Source organism: Oncorhynchus mykiss, chromosome 6 (genome assembly GCF_057628025.1).
Source record: "Oncorhynchus mykiss isolate SJ-2025 chromosome 6, ASM5762802v1, whole genome shotgun sequence".
In the NCBI taxonomy this organism is placed as follows: Eukaryota; Metazoa; Chordata; class Actinopteri; order Salmoniformes; family Salmonidae; genus Oncorhynchus; species Oncorhynchus mykiss.
In genome coordinates, this window is record NC_143027.1 from 72,597,735 (window position 1) to 72,623,586 (window position 25,852).

General features: G+C 44.8%; 1 protein-coding gene across 3 annotated transcripts in view; it reads left to right on the forward strand.

The window, feature by feature from the left end:
• Window positions 1-25,852, forward strand: part of LOC110526531 (synaptotagmin-7) — a 115,408-nt gene that overhangs the window by 54,822 nt on the left and 34,734 nt on the right. For 2 of the 3 annotated variants that reach the window (XM_036980917.2, XM_036980918.2), the window contains exons 2-4: window positions 6,941-7,044; window positions 17,452-17,537; window positions 20,434-20,568. In XM_036980917.2, the coding sequence (XP_036836812.2) occupies window positions 6,941-7,044; window positions 17,452-17,537; window positions 20,434-20,568 (325 nt within the window). Of the gene's footprint in view, window positions 1-6,940; window positions 7,045-17,451; window positions 17,538-20,433; window positions 20,569-23,824; window positions 23,993-25,852 lie in introns of all 3 variants that reach the window. The other variant, XM_090238797.1, reaches the window with a different exon arrangement.

A 25,852-nucleotide genomic window follows, 5' to 3' on the forward strand; every position in this document is an offset into this window, starting at 1 on the left:
CGTTCTGCTTGACCGTTAGACTGGGGGTGAAAGCCGGAAGAGAGACTGACGGAAGCCCCAATCAAACGGCAAAACTCCCTCCAAAATTGAGACGTGAATTGCGGACCTCTGTCCGAAACGACGTCTGACGGAAGGCCATGAATTCTGAAAACATTCTCGATGATGATTTGTGCCGTCTCTTTAGCAGAAGGAAGCTTAGCAAGGGGAATGAAATGAGCCGCCTTAGAGAACCTATCGACAACCGTAAGAATAACAGTCTTCCCCGCTGACGAAGGCAGTCCGGTGACAAAATCTAAGGCGATGTGAGACCACGGTCGAGAGGGAATAGGAAGCGGCCTGAGACGGCCGGCAGGAGGAGAGTTACCGGACTTAGTCTGCGCGCAGACCGAACAAGCAGCCACGAAACGACGCGTGTCATGCTCCCGGGTGGGCCACCAGAAACGCTGGCGAATGGAAGCAAGCGTACCCCGAACGCCAGGGTGGCCGGCTAACTTGGCAGAGTGAGCCCACTGAAGAACGGCCAGACGAGTAGGAACGGGAACGAAAAGAAGGTTCCTAGGACAAGCGCGCGGCGACGGAGTTTGAGTGAGTGCTTGCTTTACCTGCCTCTCAATTCCCCAGACAGTCAACCCGACAACACGCCCCTCAGGGAGAATCCCCTCGGGGTCAGTGGAGGCTACTGAAGAACTGAAGAGACGAGACAAAGCATCAGGCTTGGTGTTCTTAGAGCCCGGACGATAAGAAATCACGAACTCGAAACGAGCGAAAAACAGCGCCCAACGCGCCTGACGCGCATTAAGTCGTTTGGCAGAACGGATGTACTCAAGGTTCCTATGGTCAGTCCAAACGACAAAAGGAACGGTCGCCCCCTCCAACCACTGTCGCCATTCGCCTAGGGCTAACCGGATGGCGAGCAGTTCGCGGTTACCCCCATCATAGTTACGTTCCGACGGCGACAGGCGATGAGAAAAATACGCGCATGGGTGGACCTTGTCGTCAGAGAGGGAGCGCTGAGAAAGGATGGCTCCCACTCCCACCTCTGACGCGTCAACCTCGACAACGAACTGTCTAGAGACGTCAGGTGTAACAAGGATAGGAGCGGATGTAAAACGATTCTTGAGGAGATCAAAAGCTCCCTGGGCGGAAACGGACCACTTAAAGCACGTCTTGACAGAAGTAAGGGCTGTGAGAGGAGCTGCCACCTGACCGAAATTACGGATGAAACGACGATAGAAGTTCGCGAAGCCGAGAAAGCGCTGCAGCTCGACGCGTGACTTAGGGACGGGCCAATCAATGACAGCTTGGACCTTAGCGGGATCCATCTTAATGCCTTCAGCGGAAATAACTGAACCGAGAAATGTGACGGAGGAGGCATGAAAAGTGCACTTCTCAGCCTTCACAAAAAGACAATTCTCTAAAAGGCGCTGGAGGACACGTCGAACGTGCTGAACATGAATCTGGAGTGACGGTGAAAAAATCAGGATATCGTCAAGGTAAACGAAAACAAAGATGTTCAGCATGTCTCTCAGGACATCATTGACTAATGCCTGAAAGACAGCTGGAGCGTTAGCGAGGCCGAAAGGAAGAACCCGGTATTCAAAGTGCCCTAACGGAGTGTTAAACGCCGTCTTCCACTCGTCCCCCTCCCTGATGCGCACGAGATGGTAAGCGTTACGAAGGTCCAACTTAGTGAAAAACCTGGCTCCCTGCAGGATCTCGAAGGCTGAAGACATAAGAGGAAGCGGATAACGATTCTTCACTGTTATGTCATTCAGCCCTCGATAATCTATGCAGGGGCGCAGAGACCCGTCCTTCTTCTTGACAAAAAAAAACCCCGCTCCGGCGGGAGAGGAGGAGGGGACTATGGTACCGGCGTCAAGAGCTACAGACAAATAATCCTCGAGAGCCTTACGTTCGGGAGCCGACAGAGAGTATAGTCTACCCCGGGGGGGGGTGGTTCCCGGAAGGAGATCAATACTACAATCATACGACCGGTGTGGAGGAAGAGAGGTGGCCCTGGACCGACTGAACACCGTGCGCAGATCGTGATATTCCTCCGGCACCCCTGTCAAATCACCAGGCTCCTCCTGTGAAGAAGAGACAGAGGAAACAGGAGGGATAGCAGACATTAAACATTTCACATGACAAGAGACGTTCCAGGAGAGGATAGAATTACTAGACCAATTAATGGAAGGATTATGACAAACTAGCCAGGGATGGCCCAAAACAACAGGTGTAAAAGGTGAACGAAAAATTAAAAAAGAAATGGTTTCACTATGATTACCAGAAACAGTGAGGGTTAAAGGTAGCGTCTCACGCTGAATCCTGGGGAGAGGACTACCATCCAGGGCGAACAAGGCCGTGGGCTCCTTTAACTGTCTGAGAGGAATGTCATGTTCCCGAGCCCAGGTCTCGTCCATAAAACAGCCCTCCGCCCCAGAGTCTATTAAGGCACTGCAGGAAGCTGACGAACCGGTCCAGCGTAGATGGACCGACAAGGTAGTGCAGGATCTTGAAGGAGAGACAGGAGTAGTAGCGCTCACCAGTAGCCCTCCGCTTACTGACGAGCTCTGGCCTTTTACTGGACATGAAGTGACAAAATGACCAGCGGAACCGCAATAGAGACAGAGGCGGTTGGTGATTCTCCGTTCCCTCTCCTCAGTCGAGATGCGGATACCTCCCAGCTGCATGGGCTCAGCACCCGAGCCGGCAGAGGAAGATGGTAGTGATGCGGAGAGGGAGGCGACGGAGAGCGCGAGCTCCTTTCCACGAGCTCGGTGACGAAGATCAACCCGTCGCTCAATGCGAATAGCGAGTTCAATCAAGGAATCCACGCTGGAAGGAACCTCCCGGGAGAGAATCTCATCCTTTACCTCTGCGCGGAAACCCTCCAGAAGACGAGCGAGCAAGGCCGGCTCGTTCCAGCCACTGGAGACAGCAAGAGTGCGAAACTCAATAGAGTAGTCTGTTATGGATCGATTGCCTTGACATAGGGAAGACAGGGCCCTGGAAGCCTCCTCCCCAAAAACAGATCGATCAAAAACCCGTATCATCTCCTCCTTAAAGTCTTGATACTGGTTAGTACACTCAGCCCTTGCCTCCCAGATTGCCGTGCCCCACTCACGAGCCCGTCCAATAAGGAGAGATATGACGTAGGCGACACGAGCAGTGCTCCTGGAGTAAGTGTTGGGCTGGAGAGAAAACACAATATCACACTGGGTGAGGAACGAGCGGCATTCAGTGGGCTCCCCAGAGTAACACGGCGGGTTATTGATTCTGGGCTCCGGAGATTCGAAAGCCCTGGAAGTGGCCGGTGGATCGAGGGGGAGATGGTGAACCTGTTCTGTGAGGTTGGAGACTTGGGTGGCCAGGGTCTCAACGGCATGTCGAGCAGCAGACAATTCCTGCTTGTGTCTGCCTAGCATCGCTCCCTGGATCTCGACGGCTGAGTGGAGAGGATCCGAAGTCGCTGGGTCCATTCTTGGTCGGATTCTTCTGTTACGGTGCGTGAATGAGGACCCAAAAGCGAATCAACTTAAACAGAGCTTCTTTAATTACCAAACATAGGTAGGCTCAGATGGACCGGCAGATTCCGACAGGACAGGACAAGGTTACAGCAAACATGACGACAGTCTGGTTCAGGCATGAATGACACAAACAAACAAGAATCCGACAAGGACAGGAGCAGAAACAGAGAGAGATATTGGGACCTAATCAGAGGGAAAAAAGGGAACAGGTGGGGAACGGGGTGAATGGGTAGTTAGAGGAGACAAGGGACAGCTGGGGGAAAGCGGGGGAGAAAAGGTAACCTAACACGACCAGCAGAGGGAGACAGGGTGAAGGGAAAGGACAGAGACAAGACAACATGACAGTACATGACAGAAATATCACAACCGAGAGGAACACTCGCTTTATTTTTTGTCGTTTTGTAGTTTGTAGTTTTATGGAAACGCCAAAGCTCATCCAGTATGTGTGCAATAAAAATGAACTTTCAAGAGGGCAGTGATGACATGAGACAATAAGAGCTTGTGCTGTGTGTGTGCTGTGTGTGTGTGTGCTGCGTGTGCGTGTGCGTGCTTGCATGTGCGTGCTTGCATGTGCTGTGAATGTCTGGCGCTGGAATTAGCCACAGGAGGCTCTCTGTGTGACACCCAGCACAGCGCTGCATGGGGCCACTCCTGGGGAGAGAGTCAGTGAGAAGGGCCATCCGTGTGACCATATTGTTTTTGCCAGAGCTGTCATTGTGTTGTTCTCTGTAATAAATCACCTTACTGGGGCAGAACTCATTAGTCTTTATTGATTCATAGTCTCCATGTAAACAATTTGGACCATACAAATATTAGGGGAGCTGTCCCAGTCCTCTTGAAAACATCCCTACCTGCCGCACCCATCCCTGCCCAACAACCATACACACCACAGCTGTAATACAGCAGTCTGATTCAACCCCTTGTTTACACTACCACCACCTTCTGTTAGGCTCGTTGCTATTTTCCACCCTGTTGCCTCAGCTCCATGCAGCCCAGCTGTATCCATCTATCTCTATCCCAGGTTCTTTTACCGCAGCATGGCTGGGCTGGTAGACATATTAAAGCTGCTGTTTAATCATTACAGGAACTCACCGAGCTAATGACCAGGATGCAATTCTCTGCCCTATCAGAAGCATCTAATGGATGTGCCTCTGGGAGATCAAGATGAGTTTCAATATTAGGGTGGGCCAGCCCACTGTAGTAATTGCGCTGTGTAGCAACCTTACAGTCAGGAAGCTAGCTACCTCGGCTTATTTCTCCTCCTGGTTATTATGTATGCTGTACTTCACAGCTCCCCTGTGCCAGGCCAGGTCATTAACTATTTACTGTTAAATCATGTTAGTGTGTTATTTCTTCCTGGTCTAAGCCTATAGGCTATTCTCCATTTAGCTTCAGGGATGGTCATAATGGGGGCTGGTGGCTCCGCTACAACTGTGAAAAACGGTGCCCAGGTGAATTCCACAATGCCCGGGTGAATTCCGATTCTGTCGCTGTCCACACTATTCGGGTGAATTCCGATTCTGTCGCTGTCCACACTATTCGGGTGAATTCCGATTCTGTCGCTGTCCACACTATTCGGGTGAATTCCGATTCTGTCGCTGTCCAGTGGGCTGAATCTCTGCTGGCTGTTCGGTGCTAATAGATTGTTTGTTTATTCAGTCACACCAACTGGCAACATTGGTCTTCCTTCATAAGTTAGCCTACTTTAAACCAAACAATGACCTTCAGCCATTATGAAGCTTAACAGTGGACTAAATAGGCTAGGAACTGTTTTTCACTGAAACGTATACACTGTAGTCTAATCCACAGCTATGACGAAGGTAAGAAAATAAGAAAAAAATACTCTTCAATTAAAAATGCCTTTCTACTTTCTTTTTTTGAACATTACAGCAACATACTGTATATGGTAGGCCTCAGGGTCATCCATTTCATCCCTTTAAAAAAATACTGAAAAGATGAAAGACCTCCATGAAACACCTGCCATTATGGCCACTTATCAGCAGCATTATGACATGTTGAATTGCTTTCTGAGTGAGATGACCAGTAATGGATAGTTACAGTATCATTGTCATTGCTCAGGTTCTGTTGAAAACATAATGTCAACTGATTGCTTCCTTTGATGGATGTGTTCTACAAAGGCTACTCACTGTATTATTTTTCTCACAATAGATAGTAGGAAAATAAATTGAACAACATACTGAGCAAAAGGAGAGCAAGAAAGAATGGAGAAAGGTAGGAGGCCTCATGTGGAAATAGAGGAAGGATGACAGGAAATGAAAGAAAGTGTGAGGGAAGAGTGATATGTGGATGTTTTTACCAAGCTACTCCTTCTGTTCTCTGCCATGAACAACTTACAAGACCTGGAGTTTCATAGGGAGGGATGGAGAGAGAGATGGAGAGAGGAATGGAGCGAGGGATGGAGAGAGATGGAGAGAGGAATGGAGTGAAGGATGGAGAGAGATGGAGAGAGGAAGGGATGTGAAATCGAGGAATTGTGTAGGCAGAGGGGAGAATGTAACAGAAAGAATGGGAGGATGAGGTGGAATTGAAGTCCATTGTTTATGCACAATGTTGTTTGCCAACACATCTTTGCCTTTTGAATTGTCTTGGCAGAGGAGGTGGGCTAGATGAATAGCATTCAAGAGGCAGTGATGTAGTTATTTTTATCAGAAATGTGTGAGTGAAAGAGCTTTTATCTGTCAAGCTTGGTCTTGACTTCTTGAAAGATGAACAAAAGGCAGGAGGAAGAGCTGCAGTACTGATCATGTACAATGAGACACCAAAGAGGAAGGAAGCTGCAGATTACAAGACTTGTAATGGAACCCTCTTAATGACCATTGTTTTTCTTTTCCTTTGTTTCACCGACTCTGTATTCATTCACCAGCTGTGGATACTGACACAGATGGGGAAAGTAGACATGATATGCTATGCCGGTACACTTGCCCTCTCTTCCTGTCTCTTTCCCTTTTTCTCTTGATATATTGCTCTGTCTGCAGGTTTGTGATGATGGAGTGGGAGAGAGCATATTAAATAAGCTCATTACAGGCTCACACTTCCCTCTCCTCCCACACTTTCCTCTCCTCCCATCATGATCTGCCTCATTTGTGTATTTTTCCTGTATTTGTTTATTAGATTTTACCAACATATTGCCAAAGGGATATGTAGAGATATTCTTTCAACAACATTTTCTCTCGGTCTTGCCCTTTGTCTCCTTCTCCCTACCCTCTCATGATTGGCATGCATTTTAACAGTAACCTCTATTGCTCTTCCTAATCTCTCTCTCTCTCTCTCTCTCTCTCTCTCTCTCTCTCTCTCTTCCTCTCCCGATCTCTCTCTTGATCTCTCCCCCTCTCTCTCCTCTTTCTCTCCCCTCCCCCCTCTCCATCCCCTCTCCCCCCTCTGTCTCTCTGCAGGGTCTCTATCCATCAGTGTGTTCCTAGTATCTCTGGGGCTGACAGTTTGTGCCGTGTGGCTAGTAGCTCTGTGTGGAGTCTGCACCTGGTGTCAACGCAAACTGGTGAGTGGACCACTAACATTTACCTATAACATTATATCCTATTATTTGGTTTTAGGACACACTGGCCTTCCCAGAACAACACAGTACAGCAGGCTTCCATCCACTCTTCCATGACTTTAATTCGACTAGCTTGGTCAGCTATCATCGGCAATATGACCTGTCTGAGAGGTCATTACACACATGTTCAGGTCATTGACCCACAATATTCCCCAGAACTAGTAGGGATTTATCCTGAGTTGCTGCCTGGTAAGGTTAGCTGCCTGGTAAGGTTAGCTGCCTGGTAAGGTTAGCTGCCTGGTAAGGTTAGCTGCCTGATAAGGTTAGCTGCCTGGTAAGGTTAGCTGCCTGGTAAGGTTAGCGCCTGGTAAGGTTAGCTGCCTGGTAAGGTTAGGTGCCTGGTAAGGTTAGCTGCCTGGTAAGGTTTCTCTGCCTGGTAAGGTTTCTCTGCCTGGTAAGGTTAGCTGCCCGGTAAGGTTAGCTGCCCGGTAAGGCTAGCTGCCCGGTAAGGTTAGCTACCCGGTAAGGTTAGCTGCCTGGTAAGGTTAGCTGCCTGGTAGGGTTAGCTGCCTGGTAGGGTTAGCTGCCTGGTAAGGTTAGCTGCCTGGTAAGGTTTCTCTGCCTGGTAAGATTAGCTGCCCGGTAAGGTTAGCTGCCCGGTAAGGCTAGCTGCCCGGTAAGGTTAGCTACCTGGTAAGGTTAGCTGCCTGGTAGGGTTAGCTGCCTGGTAGGGTTGAACCCCAGAACTGTATACACACACATTTGCACAGACATGCCCCACATCCTCATAATAGAACTGTAGGATAGTGAGAGAGAGAGGCGTTAGGCTGTAGGTGTTACATATTGCACAAGAGGAAGACTGTGAGAGACCGAGACATGTGAGAGACCGAGACATGCAAAGACATGCTTTGAGGTTCTGTCTGTAATGAAAAGCGCTATAAAAGTTTTAATCTATTCTCTCCATCTTTTGCTCTCCATATCTCTCTCTCTCTCTCTTCATGACAATGCACTGTGTCCGTGCCCCTCTCCGTACCCCATGCCATTAAAATGGTACAGTTGGACACCCAGGTAATTAGCTGCGATTAATAATTAGATATTGGCTGCCTGTTCCCGCCTTTTGGCTATTAGAGGAAAGCAGAAAGATTGTTCATGGATCAGACATTTAGAATGAAAAGATAGGATTTAATCAGAGACTTTCACCATTCTATATCATTGAGTATATCATATTCTATATCATTGAGTATATCATATTCTATTAAGTAAAGAATGATTTCCCCTCCTCTCATTCTTTCATTCTCTCACCTTCCCCACCCGTACATCTGGTCTCAGTGTATGGCAACAAATATGTGTGCATAAACTGTAGGCTACATTCACTACATTAACATAAGCAAAACAGTAATACACACATTCCAGGACACTAAAAGGCAGGCACTGAGGATAGAACATGAGCACATTGCATTTTGTATCTAGCAGTTAGTCAATGGCAAAATCACACTTTTGAGTTCATATTTCGGGCTCCCGAGATGGGCAGCGATCTAAGGCACTACATCTCAGTGCAAGAGGTGTCACTACAGTCACTACAATCCAGGCTGTGTCCGTGCCCCTCTCCATACCCCGTACCACTAAAATGGTATAGTTGCACACCTAGGTAATTAGCTACGATTACTAATGAGCTATTTGCTGCCTGTAAATAAAACATAAAATACATTTTCAGTCTCTTGCCAACTTTAGTTTCTATGCTGGACGGCACAACTCCAAATTACTATTTTCTGCCATAAAAAACTCATTGGATAAAAGTTGCAGTGCTATCTGGTTGTGTTCTATTTTCTGGAGTTTCCTTCTGATTCCATAACTTTGTGTGTGGACTCTTGGTAGTGTGCAAGGGGAATGGTATGGGGAGATGTTGTGTGGCCATGATGGTGAACATGAACAGAATTCTCCATTAGGTTATGTAAACATGGCTTTGTGCCTAGAGCAGTGCGTGTGCCTGCTTGTCGCCGGCTCCTGGTCCCATGCTAATGATTCATATGCTAATGTACACATCACTCTGAGCTATTGGCTGCTGCCTGAGCAACTGTGATTCTGCTCATACGTTTCATCTGGAAATACTCTCCCCTGCTTTTGCTCCCTCCCTCTCTCCATCGTTCTCCCCCTCCTCTGTCTGTCCTCTCTTGGCTTTTCTCTCTCCGCCTCTTTCAGTTCTCTCTCTGTCCCTATCTTGGCCTTTCTCTCTCTCTCTTTCTCTCTCTGGCTCTCTCTGTCTCTTTCTCTCCCTCTTTCCCTCTCTCTCTCTTTCTGTCTCTCTCTCTCTCTCTGTCTAGGAGCATTTGTGGAGTGAGAACAGCACATAGGTGGGTAAAATATGCCGAGGACTTAATTCAGCTGAGTGATAGAACGGTTCTGAAGTGAAATGGAGATTGTAGAAGCATGCATAAAGCATGTAAATAAGATGTAATATTAGTAACTGGTATTACGCATATTTATATTGATGCACATCTATGATATATTACCAGTCTGTCACACCCTGTGTAGATTGAGGACTTTCAGTCTGGTCTTCAAAGATGAATCATATCATACCCTGTCAAATACACAGACACACACACAGTAAAGCTACTCAACCCTCACCGTCCATTTCTCTTGTCCTCGCCCTTTCTATTTCTCTATTGACCCTCACACTCTTTGTCTGTCTTTGCAAATACCATGTCTCCCTCTTTACCAGTGTTTCATAACCGTAATTCAGAGTCCACAGATGCTGAGAGACAGGATAGTCCAGCGTCCCATTGTGACATAGCTATGCAGCTCTGAGACCACCGTCCACGGGAGAAGCACAGCCCAACCGCACACCTCCCCCAAATTCCCAACCAACGCGGCTCAGTGTATATGTCCTTTACTCATTTGAATGTGGTGACAGTTGGAGAAATTGCTAGTATGAAAACCAGTGGTTGCTAGTATGAAAACCAGTGGTTGCTAGTATGAAAACCAGTGGTTGCTAGTATGAAAACCAAAGGTCCAATATTCTAGAAAGGACGCTTACACGTTTGGACTCTGATAAGCGCTTGTATGCGTTCGTCCCTTTGCCACTTTATCTCTATGTCCTTGTCAGTACATCGCTGTCCTTTTTGTTTTTCTATTTATACCTCCACTGTTTCCCCTTCCTAGTCCTTGTCTCTGTGTTATCTTCGGCATCATCTTCCTTCTCTCTCTCTCTCTCTATGCTGTCCTTTTTCTCTCTCTCTATCTGAGTCTATTTATACAGAGCAGGGTCATTCCACGGAAAGAGTGCTTTTTGCGTATCTTTGATACAGTATTTTAAGTAGACATTGTGCACCAATATTACATTTTAAAAGCTGGTTATATTAAATTATGTAGAATTCAATAAATCTTATTTAATTGTATGTATTTTTATTTTGACATGTCTCTTCGTCATTTGTTGGAAGATTTTAACTCACTTAATCTCAAAATTTCTCCAATTTTCACGATCATTGTAAAGCCTTAGTTACAGTTCATTCGTAAAGCATTCAGATCGCTTGACGTTTTCCACATTTTGTTACGTTACAGCCTTATTCTAAAACTGACTAAATAGAACATTTTCCTCATCAATCTACACACAATACCCCATAATGGCAAAGCAAAACAGTTTTATTTTTATTTTTGCAAATGTGTAAAAAAAAACTGAAATACCTAATTTACTTAAGTATTCAGACTCTTTGCTATGATACTTGAAATTGAGCTCAGGTGCATCTGGTTTCCATTGATCATCCTTGAGACGTTTCTACAACTTGATTTGAGTCCACCTGTGGTAAATTCAATTGATTGGACATGATTTGGAAAGGCACACACCTGTCTATATAAGGTCCCATAGTTGACAGTGCATGTCAGAGCAAAAACCAAGCCATGAGGTCTCCGAGACAGGATTGTGTCGAGGCACAGATCTGGGAAAGGGTACCACAACAACATTGAAGGTCCCCAAGAACACAGCGGCCTCCATCATTATTAAAAGGTATAAGTTTGGAACCACCAAAACGCTTCCTAGAGCTGGCCGCCTGGCCAAACTGAGCAATCGGGGGAGAAGGGCCTTGGTCAGGGAGGTGACCAAGAAGCCGATAGTCACTCTGACAGAGCTCCAGAGTTTCTCTTTGGAGATGGGAGAACCTTCCAGAAGGACAACCATCTCTGCAGCACTCCACCAATCAGGCCTTTATGGTAGAGTGGCCAGACGGAAGCCACTCCTCAGGAAAAGGCACATGACACCCCACTTGGAGTTTGTCAAAAAGCACCTAAAGGACCATGACAAACAAGATTCTCAGGTTTGATGAAACCAAGATTGAACTCTTTGGCCTGAATGCCAACCATCACATCTGGAGGAAACCTGGCACCATCCCTACAATGAAGCATGGTGGTGGCAGCATCATGCTGTTGGGATGATTTTCAGCTGGAGAGTCTGGGAGGCTAGTCAGGATCAAGGAAATGATGAACGGAGCAAAGTACAGAGATCCTTGATGAAAACCTGCTCCAGAGCGCTCGGGACCTCAAACTGGGGTCGAAGGTTCACCTTCCAACAGGACAACAACCCTAAGCACACAGCCAAGACAACGCAGGAGTGGCTTCGGGACAAGTCTCTGAATATCCATTAGTGGCCAAGGCATAGTCCAGACCCGATCAAACATCTCTGGGGAGACCTGAATAATGCTGTGCAGCAATGCTCCCCATCCAACCTGACAGAGATTGAGAGAATCTGCAGAGAAGAATGAGAGAGCGTTGGACTACTAACCGAGTGTTGGACTACTAACCGAAAGGTTGCAAGATCAACTCCCCGAGCTGACAAGGTCAAAATCTGTCGTTCTGCCCCTGAACAAGGCAGTTAACCCACTGTTCCTAGGTGTCATTGAAAATAAGAATTTGTTCTTAACTGACTTGCCTAGTTAAATAAAGGTTAAAAAATAATAAATAAAATACCCAAGAGGATTCAAGGTGCTTCAACAAAGTACTGAGTAAAGGGTCTGAATACTTATTTTGTCATTATGGGGTATTGTGTGTAGATTGATGAGGGGGATTTGTTTTAAATCCATTTTAGAATAAGGCTGTAATGTAACAAAATGTGAAAAAAGTCAAGTGGTCTGAATACTTTCTGAATGCACTGTATTTCTTTGCCTTGACAGTCATTTCTGAAGAAGATTATTTATTTAATGTGATTAGTGATTCATTTACGTCTGTCCCTCATTTTAGGGTCAACCCTGTTACGTGAACTGATCTCTCGTTTTAATATGGTGAAACTATTCCGGTTTTAGATATTGTTTTCAAAAGAGACATTGAACATCTAAAAGTCAAATCATAGAGGCAGGTAAGCAGGTTCTACTCTTTTTGGTCATTTTCTGGTGTTTTGTGGTGGAAAACTACATGTCAGCCGTGTTACCCATAGATAGACAGTTTGCATTTCATTGCCACTCCCTGCTCCTCACAACAAACTTTCATTCCCCCTGTCACAAGGGGATTTATTGCTGATTTAAGAAAAAATCGTGAACCCTGTTACTTTATTTGGCACCTAATAGGCACTTACTAGTAGTCATTCTTTTATTTCATCCCTCTTGAGATGGGAAAACTTGTTTTTTATTAAGTTGAACATGTTCTCATTTTGACAATGTTAAGGTGAAATCAAATGTTATTGTTTTTAACCAAGTTACACTTCTCAAAAGGCACCGAGTTTGTGGAACGACCCAGCACATTTCCTTAAACTCATAGGACATGAATGACTGTATAAAAATCAACCTTGCATGCAACAATGTGCATAAAATGGGCAACTTACAGTAGTGACATCACCTCTGTATGAAGATAAAACCCCGAATCAGTTACCTGACATGGGAGCTGTGTCACTTCGGGACGCAGTTGATGGCAAATAAAAATAACAATTAAGTAAATACATTGGACAGCTACAGAATTGTGTTTATGAGGAAGTACACAGAGGTAGACACAATTAGATAAATACAGTGGTATTTAGCTCATGGTAGTTGATAGATGCAGCCCTGTGTAGAGGTGCAGTATATCAGCCCAGCATATGGGTGAGGGAAGATGAAGACGTCAGAAACAGGTCTCATGGGTCGATTATGGCAGGAAGGAGGAGGGACGGAGGAGAGGATGGAGGGGAGGAGCAGGGAAGGAGGAGAGGGAGGAAGCAGGAGGATGGGAGGGAGGAGGGGATAGAGGAGAGGAGGAGGGGAAGAAAGAGTTGGATAGAGGATGGGAAGGGGATTAGAAGGGAGATAGGAGTGGTGTTGGCGGCCATTGTGTGTGTTGGACTGTGACAGACATAACGACAGCGGGACTGAGGGCGGAGGACAGATCCTTCACAAGGCTGCAGAATTACGCTGTTCCTAGCGGGGAGACATCCATGATACACTCCACCTCTTCTACCCCACCCTCTCCCCCATTCTCCCCACTCTCTCCCACATCCTCTGATGTCTCTCCTCTCTCCATCTCACTTGATTCTGTTTCAACCCCGCTCATCCTGTCACTCTCTCTCTCTCACTCTTTCTCTCTCTCTCTATCTCTCTCTCTCTCTCTCTCTCTCTCTCTCTCTCTCTCTCTCTCTGTGTTGCGCACCCTTCCCACTCAATCCTACATTGCGTCTGCCTTTCTCTCCATCTTCTTTCCCCTTCTCTTCCCTCTCCCTCTCTCTTGTCCCACTCCCTGTCTTCAGTGTTATCTTCTCTCTCCTTCCCCTACTCTCTAGCCTCCTGAAGATTTGATGATAGTGTTAAATGATAGATGAGCTCCACTTGATAGCATATTCTTGACTGTTTGAAATCTAGACTTTTCGGAGTCCTTAAAACAAATGTGTGAGTAAATGACTGTGTGTTGGTGGATGGGTGGGCAGTGGGGTTAGGTCATTTCCAGAGATCTGCCCTCTATTGATGTGTTTATAACAAACAGGCCATGTAATTTGAGACAGAGAATGTGACAGTAAGTCTATAGTAAAACCCTTTCCTGCTCCAAACTGCCTTTTGAAAACCTTTCTTTACAGGGTAAAGGTTTCCTCTACTACATGTTATGCATATGTTTGCAAAGGAACCGAAATGAAAGGAAAATCCATCATTATTTGATTTTACAAGGATCACATTGTAAATATTAGGTTTGTTGAGTAACACCTATTAATCAAGTTAGTTTAGAAACTCTTTAGTATTACTTTGATATGAAACTATAAAAGTATGAGTCAAACCATATCAAATGTATGATCAGAAACACAAGTCATCACTCATAGTGCAGGGTTGATGTGTCCACTCACTGTCCTCTTACACATTTCAAATGGAATAGCTGTTTTCCAGTCTGTTTGATGTGTGTAGTACTCTCTTTATTGAAAATGTAATGAGCATTGAAATGAAAAACAAGATTATGTAGCTGTACTTTGTGACAGTGTGTGTTTAGTGTTTACTGAGTCAGTGTACAAATTGTGTCACACCCTGCATTAATTTGATACACAAAGCCAGGCCAATCATGTAACTGCAGTTCTGAGTTCCAAGGTTTATCATATATTTGCAGCCATCAGATTCATCTCAAAATGTTTCATTATAATTCCACTGACTGTTTTGAATTGTGGAAACAGCATCTATTTTAACACCTCTGTTTTATGTATGTTTGGGCATGTACTGTTTCTGAGTGTGTAGTGTTGTATGTGTGTTGGGAGTGTTGGATGTGTCTAATCCCCACTGTGTCTGATGCTTGATACTCCATCCGTTCATTCTGTATGGTTAACAGATGTATGGATTATTGCTGTGGAGAGGGTTTGGATTCACATGTAGATCCTGAGAGCTGGCTGTATGTAGCAACGGTCATCAAAATTGTTAAAAGGTTTAAAAACAATTCTAATAACTGCAACAGTTGGACAATAGATGAAGATACTCCAAAAAAAATGTAATGTTTCAAATATTTCAGATATTTACTGAATTATAGCACATAAAACATATTACTGGCACAGACAACTAATGAATGGAGTTCAGGGATTCTGGTGGGAATTCAGGTATTCAATTTATTGTACAATTTCCCTTTTATATGCACTCATACAGCGCATTCAGAAAGTATTCAGACACCTTGACCTTTTCCATATTTTGTTACGTTGCAGCCTTATTCTAAAATGGATTAAATCGTTTTTTTCCCTCATCAATCTACACACAATACCCAATAATGACAAAGCAAAATAGCACATTTACATAAGTACCTTTGGCAGCGATTACTGACTCAAGTTTTCTTGGGTATGACGCTACAAGCTTGGCACACCTGTATTTGGGTTGTTTCTCCCATTCTCCTCTGCTGATCCTGTCAAGTTCTGTCACGTTGGATGGGGAGCGTCGCTGCACAGCTATTTTCAGGTCTCTCCAGAGATGTTAGATCAGGTTCAAGTCCGGGCTCAAGGACATTCAGAGACTTGTTCCAAAGCCACTACTGCATTGTCTGGGCTGTATTTAGGGTCTTTGTCCTATTGGAAGGTGAAACTTCACCCCAGTCTGAGGTCCTGAGCGCTCTGGAACAGGTTTTCATCAAGAATCTCTCTGTACTTTTCTCCTTTCTTATCTCCTTCGATCCCAACTAGACTCCCAGTCCCTGCCACTGAAAAGCATCCACACAGCATGATGCTGCCACCACCATGCTTCACCAAAGGGATGGTACCAGGTTTCCCCCAGACGTGATGCTTGGCATTCAGGCCAAAGAGTTCAATCTTGGTTTCATTGAAACAGAGAATCTTGTTTCTCATGGTCTGAATGCTTTAGGTGCCTTTTGGCAAACTCAAAGTGGGGTGTCGTGTCTTTTCCTGAGGAGTGGCTTCCGTCTGGCCACTCTACCATAAAGGCCTGATTGGTGGAGTGCTGCAGAGATGGTTGTCCTTCTGGAAGGTTCTCCCATCTACACAGAGGAACTCTGGAGCTCTGTCAGAGTGACCATCGGGTTCTTGGTCACCAAGGCGCTTCTCCCCCGATTGCTCAGTTTGGCCGGGCGTCCAGCTCTAGGAAGAGTCTTGATGGTTCCAAACTTCTTCCATTTAAGAATGATGGAGGCCACTGTGTTCTTGGAGACCTATAATGCTGCAGAAAGTTTTTGGTATCCTTCCCCCAGATCTGTGACTCAACACAAGTCTGTCTCGGAGCTCTACGGACAATTCCTTTGACCTCACGACTTACTTTTTGCTCTGACATGCACTGTCAAATGTGTGACCTTATATAGACTGGTGTGTGCCTTTCCAAATCTTGTCCAATCAATTGAATTTATTACGGGTGGATTATAATCAAGTTGTAGAAACATCTCAAGGATGATCAATGATCAACCACCAAAAATGTGTCCTGTATAGGCCTACCTGCACTCACCTGCGTTGTCTAGACTGGCTCATTAATTACTTGTTGCTGTCACGTTCTGTTGCATAATTCATCAAGTATTTTTTTATTTTATTTAACCTTTGTCGAACTAGGCAAGTCAGTTAAGAACAAATTCTTATTTACAATGACGTCCTACCGGGGAACAGTGGGTTAACTTGTTCAAGGGGAGAAGGACAGATTTTTACCTTGTCAGTTCAGGGATTCATTCCAGCATCCTTTCAGTTAATGGCCCAACACTCTAACCACTAGGTTACCTGCCACCCCAAGTATGTCAATAGCAGGATACCCTCAGATTAAAAATCAACACGCTTGGCTCCAGAGTACATACTTTACATTGTTTGCAACATCAAACGTAATATCACTATAATCAGTGTTCATTTTCAGAAGAGGCTTTTATTTCATTTGTAAACATTTCAACTGTATTTTATTCAAACTTTTTTCAATTCCTCAAAATATGAACACCCATCAAAATAGAGGTCTCTTTGTTCTCTTGTGATGTAAGTGTCTAGACGATGCGTTAAATCCCCGACTAAGCAAGCGTTCTTTTAGATGCAATGGATCGACTGTGTATTCCATTGAGCCCATTTCTGTGGTGTGTTTGACAGGTCATTACAAACATTTCCACGGTCGTAACATTAACGGGAAAAAACCACAGGCACAAGCAAGAGTATGAAAGAGTCACAGGAGTAAAATGAAAGCAATCAATCCAGCAAAATTTAAGTGACAAGTGGATTTTTCACCCCTCAAACACAGGAAATAGATCCTCAGGTGGGCGGGGCATGCACATGCTACTGTATGTGCTGGCTCGCATCCAATGTGTTGCTCTTCTGTCTCTGCCTGGGGTCATTTAGCATATTTTTGGCACCTGATGGTATTCTAAAGGCTCTGTAATGAAGGCTCCGCTGGTAAAGAGTTTTCAGATGTTAACGGCAATCAAGACACAAGGCAATGGACACAAAGGAAATTATTTATTATCTCTCTCTCTCATTCGCTCTCTCATTCTTTCTCTCTGTCTCTCTCTCCCTCTGTCTCTCTATCTCTCTCTCTCCAGGGGAAGAGGAACAAGCCTGGTGTGGAAGCAGCCAGCACCCCAGATTCAGTTCAGATTCGTGGCCGAGGGGAAAACAAAGCCATCAAGTAGGTGATGGGGGGGGGGGGGGCTTAGCTACTCACTACAGCACAGCTAACTGGGACTGTCAAGAGGATCGGAGGCAAATACCTGGGTGTGCTCAAATAAAAGGTTAAAACACTGAATCCCGCTGAGATATGGAGGGGAAGGAACATATTTAGCAAAGTAAAGGGCAGTTGTGGTTGTTAAATAAGTGTTTCTTGATAACTCCTCATTTTGAAAACAAAAGGCACAAATTATAGCATATTTCATTTGTCATGCTTCAGATAAAGAGCATGTTAAAGTCCAGTAAAATGAGGAACTACATGATGTGTCCCTGAACACTCAATGGGACGGTAATAATGTCTTCCTGACAAAGGAAAGGGGAGACCTAGTCAGTTGTCCAACTGAATGGATTCTACTGAAATGTGTCTTCCACATTTAACCCACCCCTGATAAGCCACTAGTTTACTGTCCAACTGCAGTGTTACTTTATTTTACAGCCTGAATGTGATTACCTTGGCTGAGTTTCAGTTGAAATTTGCACTACATCCAGAGTTGAAACATAAAACCAATGTTCTATTTGGATTTCACTAAGGTACCCTTTATCTCAATGCCTTGTAAAGTAAAATAGTCAGAATCACTTAAACAAGCACTATACCTAATATTAAGCCTATCATAGTACATTTATAACTGTAGCCAAATCCCAATAAAAAAATAGTATTTGATGTCCACTTTAACTGCAGAAATGGTTTGATGATATATTCTACTGTATGACTGTTTGTTGTTAACATTGCAGTCCTGACTGACGGTGGTCTCTGTCTCCAGCTAACCCAGCTGTCCTCTCCCTCCTCTGTCACCATACCACCTGTTCTCCCATTCCCCCTTTCATCACTCTCCTCCCTGTTTCATTTCTCCCTTCTCTCTTTCTGTCTCTCTCCCTTTTTCCAAAATATGTTTTATCTGTGTAACCAACCTTTGTTGTTTCACTTTGACTTATAACATACTGTATATTACTCTGTGATTGACGTTGAATATATGTTTAACTCTTTCACTGTTTTCTAATCCCTTGTACAGAGGAAGGTATAATCTATTCATTTGTCCATGAGTCTGGATGCTGTGTAAACTCACAGAATAGATGATATGCTTTTCCCATAGCCCATCCCCTTTAGAACAATAGACTTTTTACCTTCCTTAATTCACTTGTTTTCCTACTTTCTTTTCAAAGACATAAATGTTTTCCTCTGAAACTCTATTAGGAACATTATAATGGAATTACTTTTATAAATGCATGGCCAGGGCCGGATTACCGAACGGGCACGTGCCCCTAGGCCCCTGACCTCCAGGGGGCCCCTAACCCATTTTTTTGTGTTAAATTGGGGGGCCCCCAGATAGCATACGATATCAAAATGTGTGGAATTGCAGGACATTTGGTTTAAAACTGCAACGTTTTTCTCCGCCTCATGGCAAAATGTATAGAATAACAGGAAATTACCTTGAAAACGGCTAAACCTTCCCTCAGCCTCATGGCAAAATGTACAGAATAACAGGAAATGACCTTGAAAACGGCTAAACCTTCCCTCAGCCTCATGGCAAAATGTATAGAATAACAGGAAATTACCTTGAAAACGGCTAAACCTTCCCTCTGCCTCATGGCAAAATGTGAACAAAAGCATGAGATGAGCTATAAAACAGTACATTCTTCTCTCTGCCTCATGGAAAAAAGTGTAGAATTGCAGGAAATTAGCACCAAAAAAATTTGGCAGCTCATTGCATTATTTAATAATCATGATTTTAATGCAGTTTGGGAGTACAAGCTAGACAGATCTGGGCAGACAGGGGGCAGAGACCAGCATCTTACCTCTGTGACACTGCAGAAAAATGGGAAAATGAGATGGCAGTTGACAATTTAATGTAGAATTATGAATCCCTCCTATGGAAATTTTAAATTTTTCTCTTGTCGACTTTATATTCACTTTAAAGGACCTGTTCAACAAAGTTCTTGATATAGATGTATTACCCATGGCCCTCGCCGACCACCAAGCCATGCTTTGCAGACCCGCTATCAGAAATTACAAACAACTTTTAATTTACAGGGCAAATCCATCTTCTTTTATTTGCAACTTCGCTCTGCCATGCGATCATATGATGTCCCCTGGGGCGAAACACGACCAACTCACCCCCTCCGCAACATTTTTGATAACCGGCCTCAACCCAGGGGACTGTTTTCTGATCTACACTTGCATTTCTTAAAAGCATTTTAGAAGCCCCTGCCAATTGACCTACTATAGAAGAGAGACCTCTTACCTTCATTCACTGAAATTAACTGGTCTGTAAATCTCTGTTCTAGAAATCCTAATTATCAGAATATCCATTTTAATTTTGTCCACAGATCTTATCTTACCCTGCGCAGACTATTCCAAAGGAAAATTAATCCAACCCCGAAATGCTCTCTATGCCTTCAAGGTGCTCCTGGTACCTGTGGGTCGGTGCAACTGTCCTGTGGTGGGAGGTGTGGGTGGGCACATTGGTTTTCTCTCTGCATCATGGAAAAATGTGTTGAAATGTAGTAAGTTAGCTGATTTCAGAAATTGGGGCCCACGGAGGTCGATGCCCCAGGGCCCCTACCCCTAATGTGGTAGTCCGGCCCTGTGCAGGACCCCCTACCCCTAATGTATTTCCCAATTATTTTCTACAAATATTAGAGGTGTATCTCTATTGCCTGGATTGACATTTCTCTCATTCATCTATTAAACTAAGGTTGTTTCCCTATCCTGTCTCTCTCCAAGAAACATCCTTCACTTTGCTCCACTGTGATTGGCTCTGCTGCTCTGACCTATCTTTCTTTCTGTCCCTGAAACTTCTCCCTCCTACTCCACTGTGATTGGCTGTACTGCTCTTACCTGTCTCTCTCTCTGGCCGCAGTGATCTAGACAGGGACTTTTGGAATAACAATGACAGCAGCAACGTGCAGCAGAGATGGAGCTCCTACCCGCCCAAGGAGTTCCTCTTAAACATGTCCCCCTATGCCCCGTATGGAGACCCTCGCCTCACGCCCAAGTGAGTCTCGGTCGCGGCTGGTAAGGGACCCCTCTCTCTGTGCAGGGCTGTAATGAAGCGGGGGAGCCAAGCCTCTTACATTGAGTTCTGTGCCCCCGTACCCCCAACCCTCCACAACCCCCTCAGATTGACTCACTAGAACAACACTACATTCTAGAAACAGACAAACATTGTAGACAAAATATGCATCCAAAGACACAGTACATTGTCTACATAGGAACATGCCACCCTGGTCCACTTGCATGCATTTCTCTCTGCCGGACATAGACTAAGAGCTACATGGTACACAAAGTATGTGCTTTATATTCTACACAAGTGGCTCATTTGCCAAACAGTAACTCTGAACCCAAGGCATAACCTAATGCATATGTCCCGGTAAAGGTCATTGCTAAGGTCAAATATAATAGCCTAAAGGGGCCAAATGGCATGAGTAATTGATGTTATCCACATAACATGCACATCTTACATACAGTATATTCTGTTGATTGGCATTAGTAATTCCTTTTCCTGCAGCCAACAGGGTCTGAAAGGTAAAGCTATTTAGTATGCATTGTTGACCATGCAGAACTAGATTGAGTTGTACAGGGCTGCTACTAGGATGTTTCTACTTGCATCTCCTTAGAGGTGACTGACATCAGTATAGGGATGGCCAGGCTTGAGGTCAGCCTTGTCTCACTCCAGCTCTCTGATCTTCATCTCGGGTGCGTCGTAAATTTGACCCTATTCCCTCTGGTTAAAATGAGTGCACTACATAGGGAATAGGGAGCCATTTTGGGATACAGAAGGGGGTTGTCTCTAGTGGTGTTACCAGGACAGATCAAATATTAATTGGATGGAGACACTAATAGATGCAGATCATGTCTGAAGCTGCCCCCCACTATAAACACTATAAACACACTATTCATTATACTAGCCTTTCCCATCTGGACACATGAATATGTAACATGAATCTTTAAAATACACACAATATAGACATACATAAACTGAACATACTGAAACTGAACATACTGAAACTGAACATACTGAAACTTTACATACTGAAACTTTACATACTGAAACTGAACATACTGAAACTTTACATACTGAAACTGAACATACTGAAACTGAACATACAGAAACTTTTACCTAAATGCCAACATTTACCTATATACCAACCAACCAACATTTGAAAAGCCCCCTATTCCTTACAGCCCTGCCAGCCTCACTAAACCTTAACCTCTAACCCTTCACCTCCAGCCCATGGAGTGCTACCATGGAGACGGACAACCCTCAGACCATCTGAGCAGAAACCCTTTATAGATCCAACTCACACAGCCCAATCAATACCCACCTTTCCACTGAAACCAACCAACTAACCAACCATCCCCTAATCTTAAGGGTATTAACCGTAAACCCATTGCCCTCGGTTTAAACCGTCCCCTCAGCTGTCATTGAGGGTTGACCGTTGTTTTGGGCTTTTGCTCCTAGTTTTTGCTGTTGTCGTTTTTTTGTCACATTCTATAGGAGTCCTGTGTTGTTCCCTAATCACCTCTCCTCACTCTCGTTGTGCCTTGTGGTTTTGTGCCACCACCACCACCACCACCACCTCCAACACCAGGTGCTATAAGGCAGCCTCTCCTTAGTCAGACCACCTGAGCCCTCTAGACACACCAGTTACTCTTTAGCTGTACAGTACAGTACATTAATCACTAAAGGCACTAATGTCATTGATGTTTTTCCTGCACGGAGAAAGTCGTTTTTAATTTAATTTTATAGCTTACCAGAGAAAGGATAAAGGGGGGTTTATTCTCAATGGGTGTTTTGTCTTTAGAGTTCATGGGCTGTGATACAGTGAACCTGTTAAGATCCATTTATAGCTTACCAGAGAAAGGATAAAGGGGGGTTTATTCTCAATGGGTGTTTTGTCTTTAGAGTTCATGGGCTGTGATACAGTGAACCTGCTAGGATCCATTTATAGCTTACCAGAGAAAGGATAAAGGGGGGTTTATTCTCAATGGGTGTTTTGTCTTTAGAGTTCATGGGCTGTGATACAGTGAACCTGCTAGGATCCATTTATAGCTTACCAGAGAAAGGATAAAGGGGGGTTTATTCTCAATGGGTGTTTTGTCTTTAGAGTTCATGGGCTGTGATACAGTGAACCTGCTAGGATCCATTGATCCCTTTTTGAGATCCAGTCAAATGTTTGCCCTTTTCACTGTCATGTTACAAGGGATGGGAAGCCCTGTGCATAAGCTACATAAAACTTACCTTAAATCTCCCTAAATGGTCAACTCCATCCCTACCCCTACCCCATGCTCACTGTAGAACTGTTGCAGGCTGGACGCACATATCCTCTGTCTAAAGTGTTTTCCCTCTCGGCCAGCAGCTGTGTTCTGACTGTGTCTGTGTGTCTCCACTGAGTGTAGTGACCCTGTAGTGAAACTGTGTCTCGTCTGTCTGCTGTTGTCTCTGTGACGTTGTCTAGGTTACGGCTGCTTGTGCTGCTCTGGGCTACGCGGGAGAGGAATGAAGTGTGTACTCAACAGATTCACAGTGCTGATTAACTGCTATACACTACAATGTATTACTAGAGGCTTTCGAGCCACTCACTCCAACAATGTCATTACACACACCATAATCTTTCAATCAAGCCTATCTGTTTCATTTAACGTTGTAGTTCCTACTGTACTTGATAACAAAGTAGATCAACTGTTTATTTTCAAATGTAAAGAGGCCATAGATAGCTTACATAATTCAATGATCATGGCCCCCTCAGTTTTATTGCAAACACCATGAAGTCCTTGATAGAATAATCCATTTGGTCATGTATATTTAATGTGCAGTATAAAGTACAGCTGCAGAATGGCCAGTCAGTCTAACTGACAGGTACTCAAAACACAGCCAGCATCTGTCTGTCTCAGTCCCACTGCACCCAAACACACACCACTCTGTCACTCTTCCCATCTGGTTCAGACAGACAGACAGATATATACAGTGAATCTCAGCCCACCTCCCTCCTGCTAACCCAGCAGCAGCACAGCATACTGACTTGCTGGATCCTCGCGGCTGGCTGCTACTCCTCTGTATTGGAAACCTGTAGCTGGATTGATAACACTACCCCCATCCTAATGCTATTCTGCTGTGTGGTTCACTTTCCGGGTTGTTCTTCCTCACTGATTCTACTGTTACTATCCACCTCTCTCTCTCCTCCTTCTGTCTCTCTCTCCTTTATGTCTGTGTCTGTCTGTCTGTCTATCTGGTGCCCCCTGTCTCTCAGTGGGGTGGAGAAGGGGGATGGGGGCGGGGCTGGGTGTGGGAGCGGGGCAGGTCCCAGTCGCAGTGACAGCGTGAGAAGCATAGTGACGGGGCTGGGCCCTGGCAGCAAGGCTGGGCGCTGGCAGACGGTCCAGAGCCACATGCACTCCGGAGGCCTGAGGCCCAGAAAGTGAGTGACATGAGTGACACGGGTTGGCTGGGCATGAGGTCACGCATGGGGGTTATTGCTGAGCAGCGCAGAGGCATGGAATGGATGGTTTGGGGGACTGCAGTCAGAAGCAGCAAGGCTTATATGTGATATATGCTGCATTCGGAAGTGCAGAGATTTATGAAAGGAAGAATGGATGGAAAGAGGGAAGAAACTACTGAAGGAAATAATGAGCTGAAAATGTGAGTGCTTGGACTGACATTTTCTGATGCATGGGAATATGTTGTCATGGTAAGGCTCTGTTGACTAAAGAGAACATCCTCTCTCACAAACAAATAGCAAAAGTTACGCAACGTCAGCCTCTGCTTCATCACTGTATTGGACCACAAAATATCTACTTTTTGATTTGGAATCTTATAGCAGGGCCGTTCTTAAGACGCCTGAAACTCTCCTCATGTACACTCTTAGAAAAAAGGTGTTATCTAGAACCTAAAACGGTTCTTTGGCTGTCCCCATAGGAGAACCCCTTTGAAGAACCCTTTTGGTTCCAGGTAGAATCCTTTTGGGTTCCATATGCAGTAGAACCCTTTCCGTAGAGGGTTCTACATGGAACTCTAAATGATTCTACCTGGAACCAAAAAGGTTTCTACTTGGAACTAAATGTGTTCTCCTATGGGGACAGCCAAATAACCCTTTTTATCTAAGAATGTATTACCATTTTAACACTTTCAGTCAAAATCCAATTCCCTCTTTACCTGCCTTCTTCACTCCTCTACTTTTTACCTCCCCCCTCCTCCTAATCAAATCTAATTCCCTCTTTACCTGCCTTCTTCACTCCTCTACTTTTTACCTCCCCCCTCCTCCTAATCAAATCTAATTCCCTCTTTACCTGCCTTCTTCACTCCTCTACTTTTTACCTCCCCCCTCCTCCCAATCAAATCTAATTCCCTCTTTACCTGCCTTCTTCACTCCTCTACTTTTTACCTCCCCCTCCTCCTAATCAAATCTAATTCCCTCTTTACCTGCCTTCTTCACTCCTCTACTTTTTACCTCCCCCTCCTCCTAATCAAATCTAATTCCCTCTTTACCTGCCTTCTTCACTCCTCTACTTTTTACCTCCCCCCTCCTAATCAAATCTAATTCCCTCTTTACCTGCCTTCTTCACTCCTCTACTTTTTACCTCCTCCTCCTCCTAATCAAATCTAATTCCCTCTTTACCTGCCTTCTTCACTCCTCTACTTTTTACCTCCCCCTCCTCCTAATCAAATCTAATTCCCTCTTTACCTGCCTTCTTCACTCCTCTACTTTTTACCTCCCCCTCCTCCTAATCAAATCTAATTCCCTCTTTACCTGCCTTCTTCACTCCTCTACTTTTTACCTCCCCCCTCCTAATCAAATCTAATTCCCTCTTTACCTGCCTTCTTCACTCCTCTACTTTTTACCTCCCCCCTCCTAATCAAATCTAATTCCCTCTTTACCTGCCTTCTTCACTCCTCTACTTTTTACCTCCCCCTCCTCCTAATCAAATCTAATTCCCTCTTTACCTGCCTTCTTCACTCCTCTACTTTTTACCTCCCCCTCCTCCTAATCAAATCTAATTCCCTCTTTACCTGCCTTCTTCACTCCTCTACTTTTTACCTCCCCCTCCTCCTAATCAAATCTAATTCCCTCTTTACCTGCCTTCTTCACTCCTCTACTTTTTACCTCCCCCCTCCTCCTAATCAAATCTAACTTTTTCCCCATTTCTGGTCTGTAATTGGTTTCTAATTTAAGGTAGCCATGTGTGTCTATGTTTCTGCTGTAAGATATGTCTCACTCTCCCCTCTCACTACCTCTGCCCCTCCTCAAGGCTCTTTAATTAGAAATCTCTCAAGGTTTTTA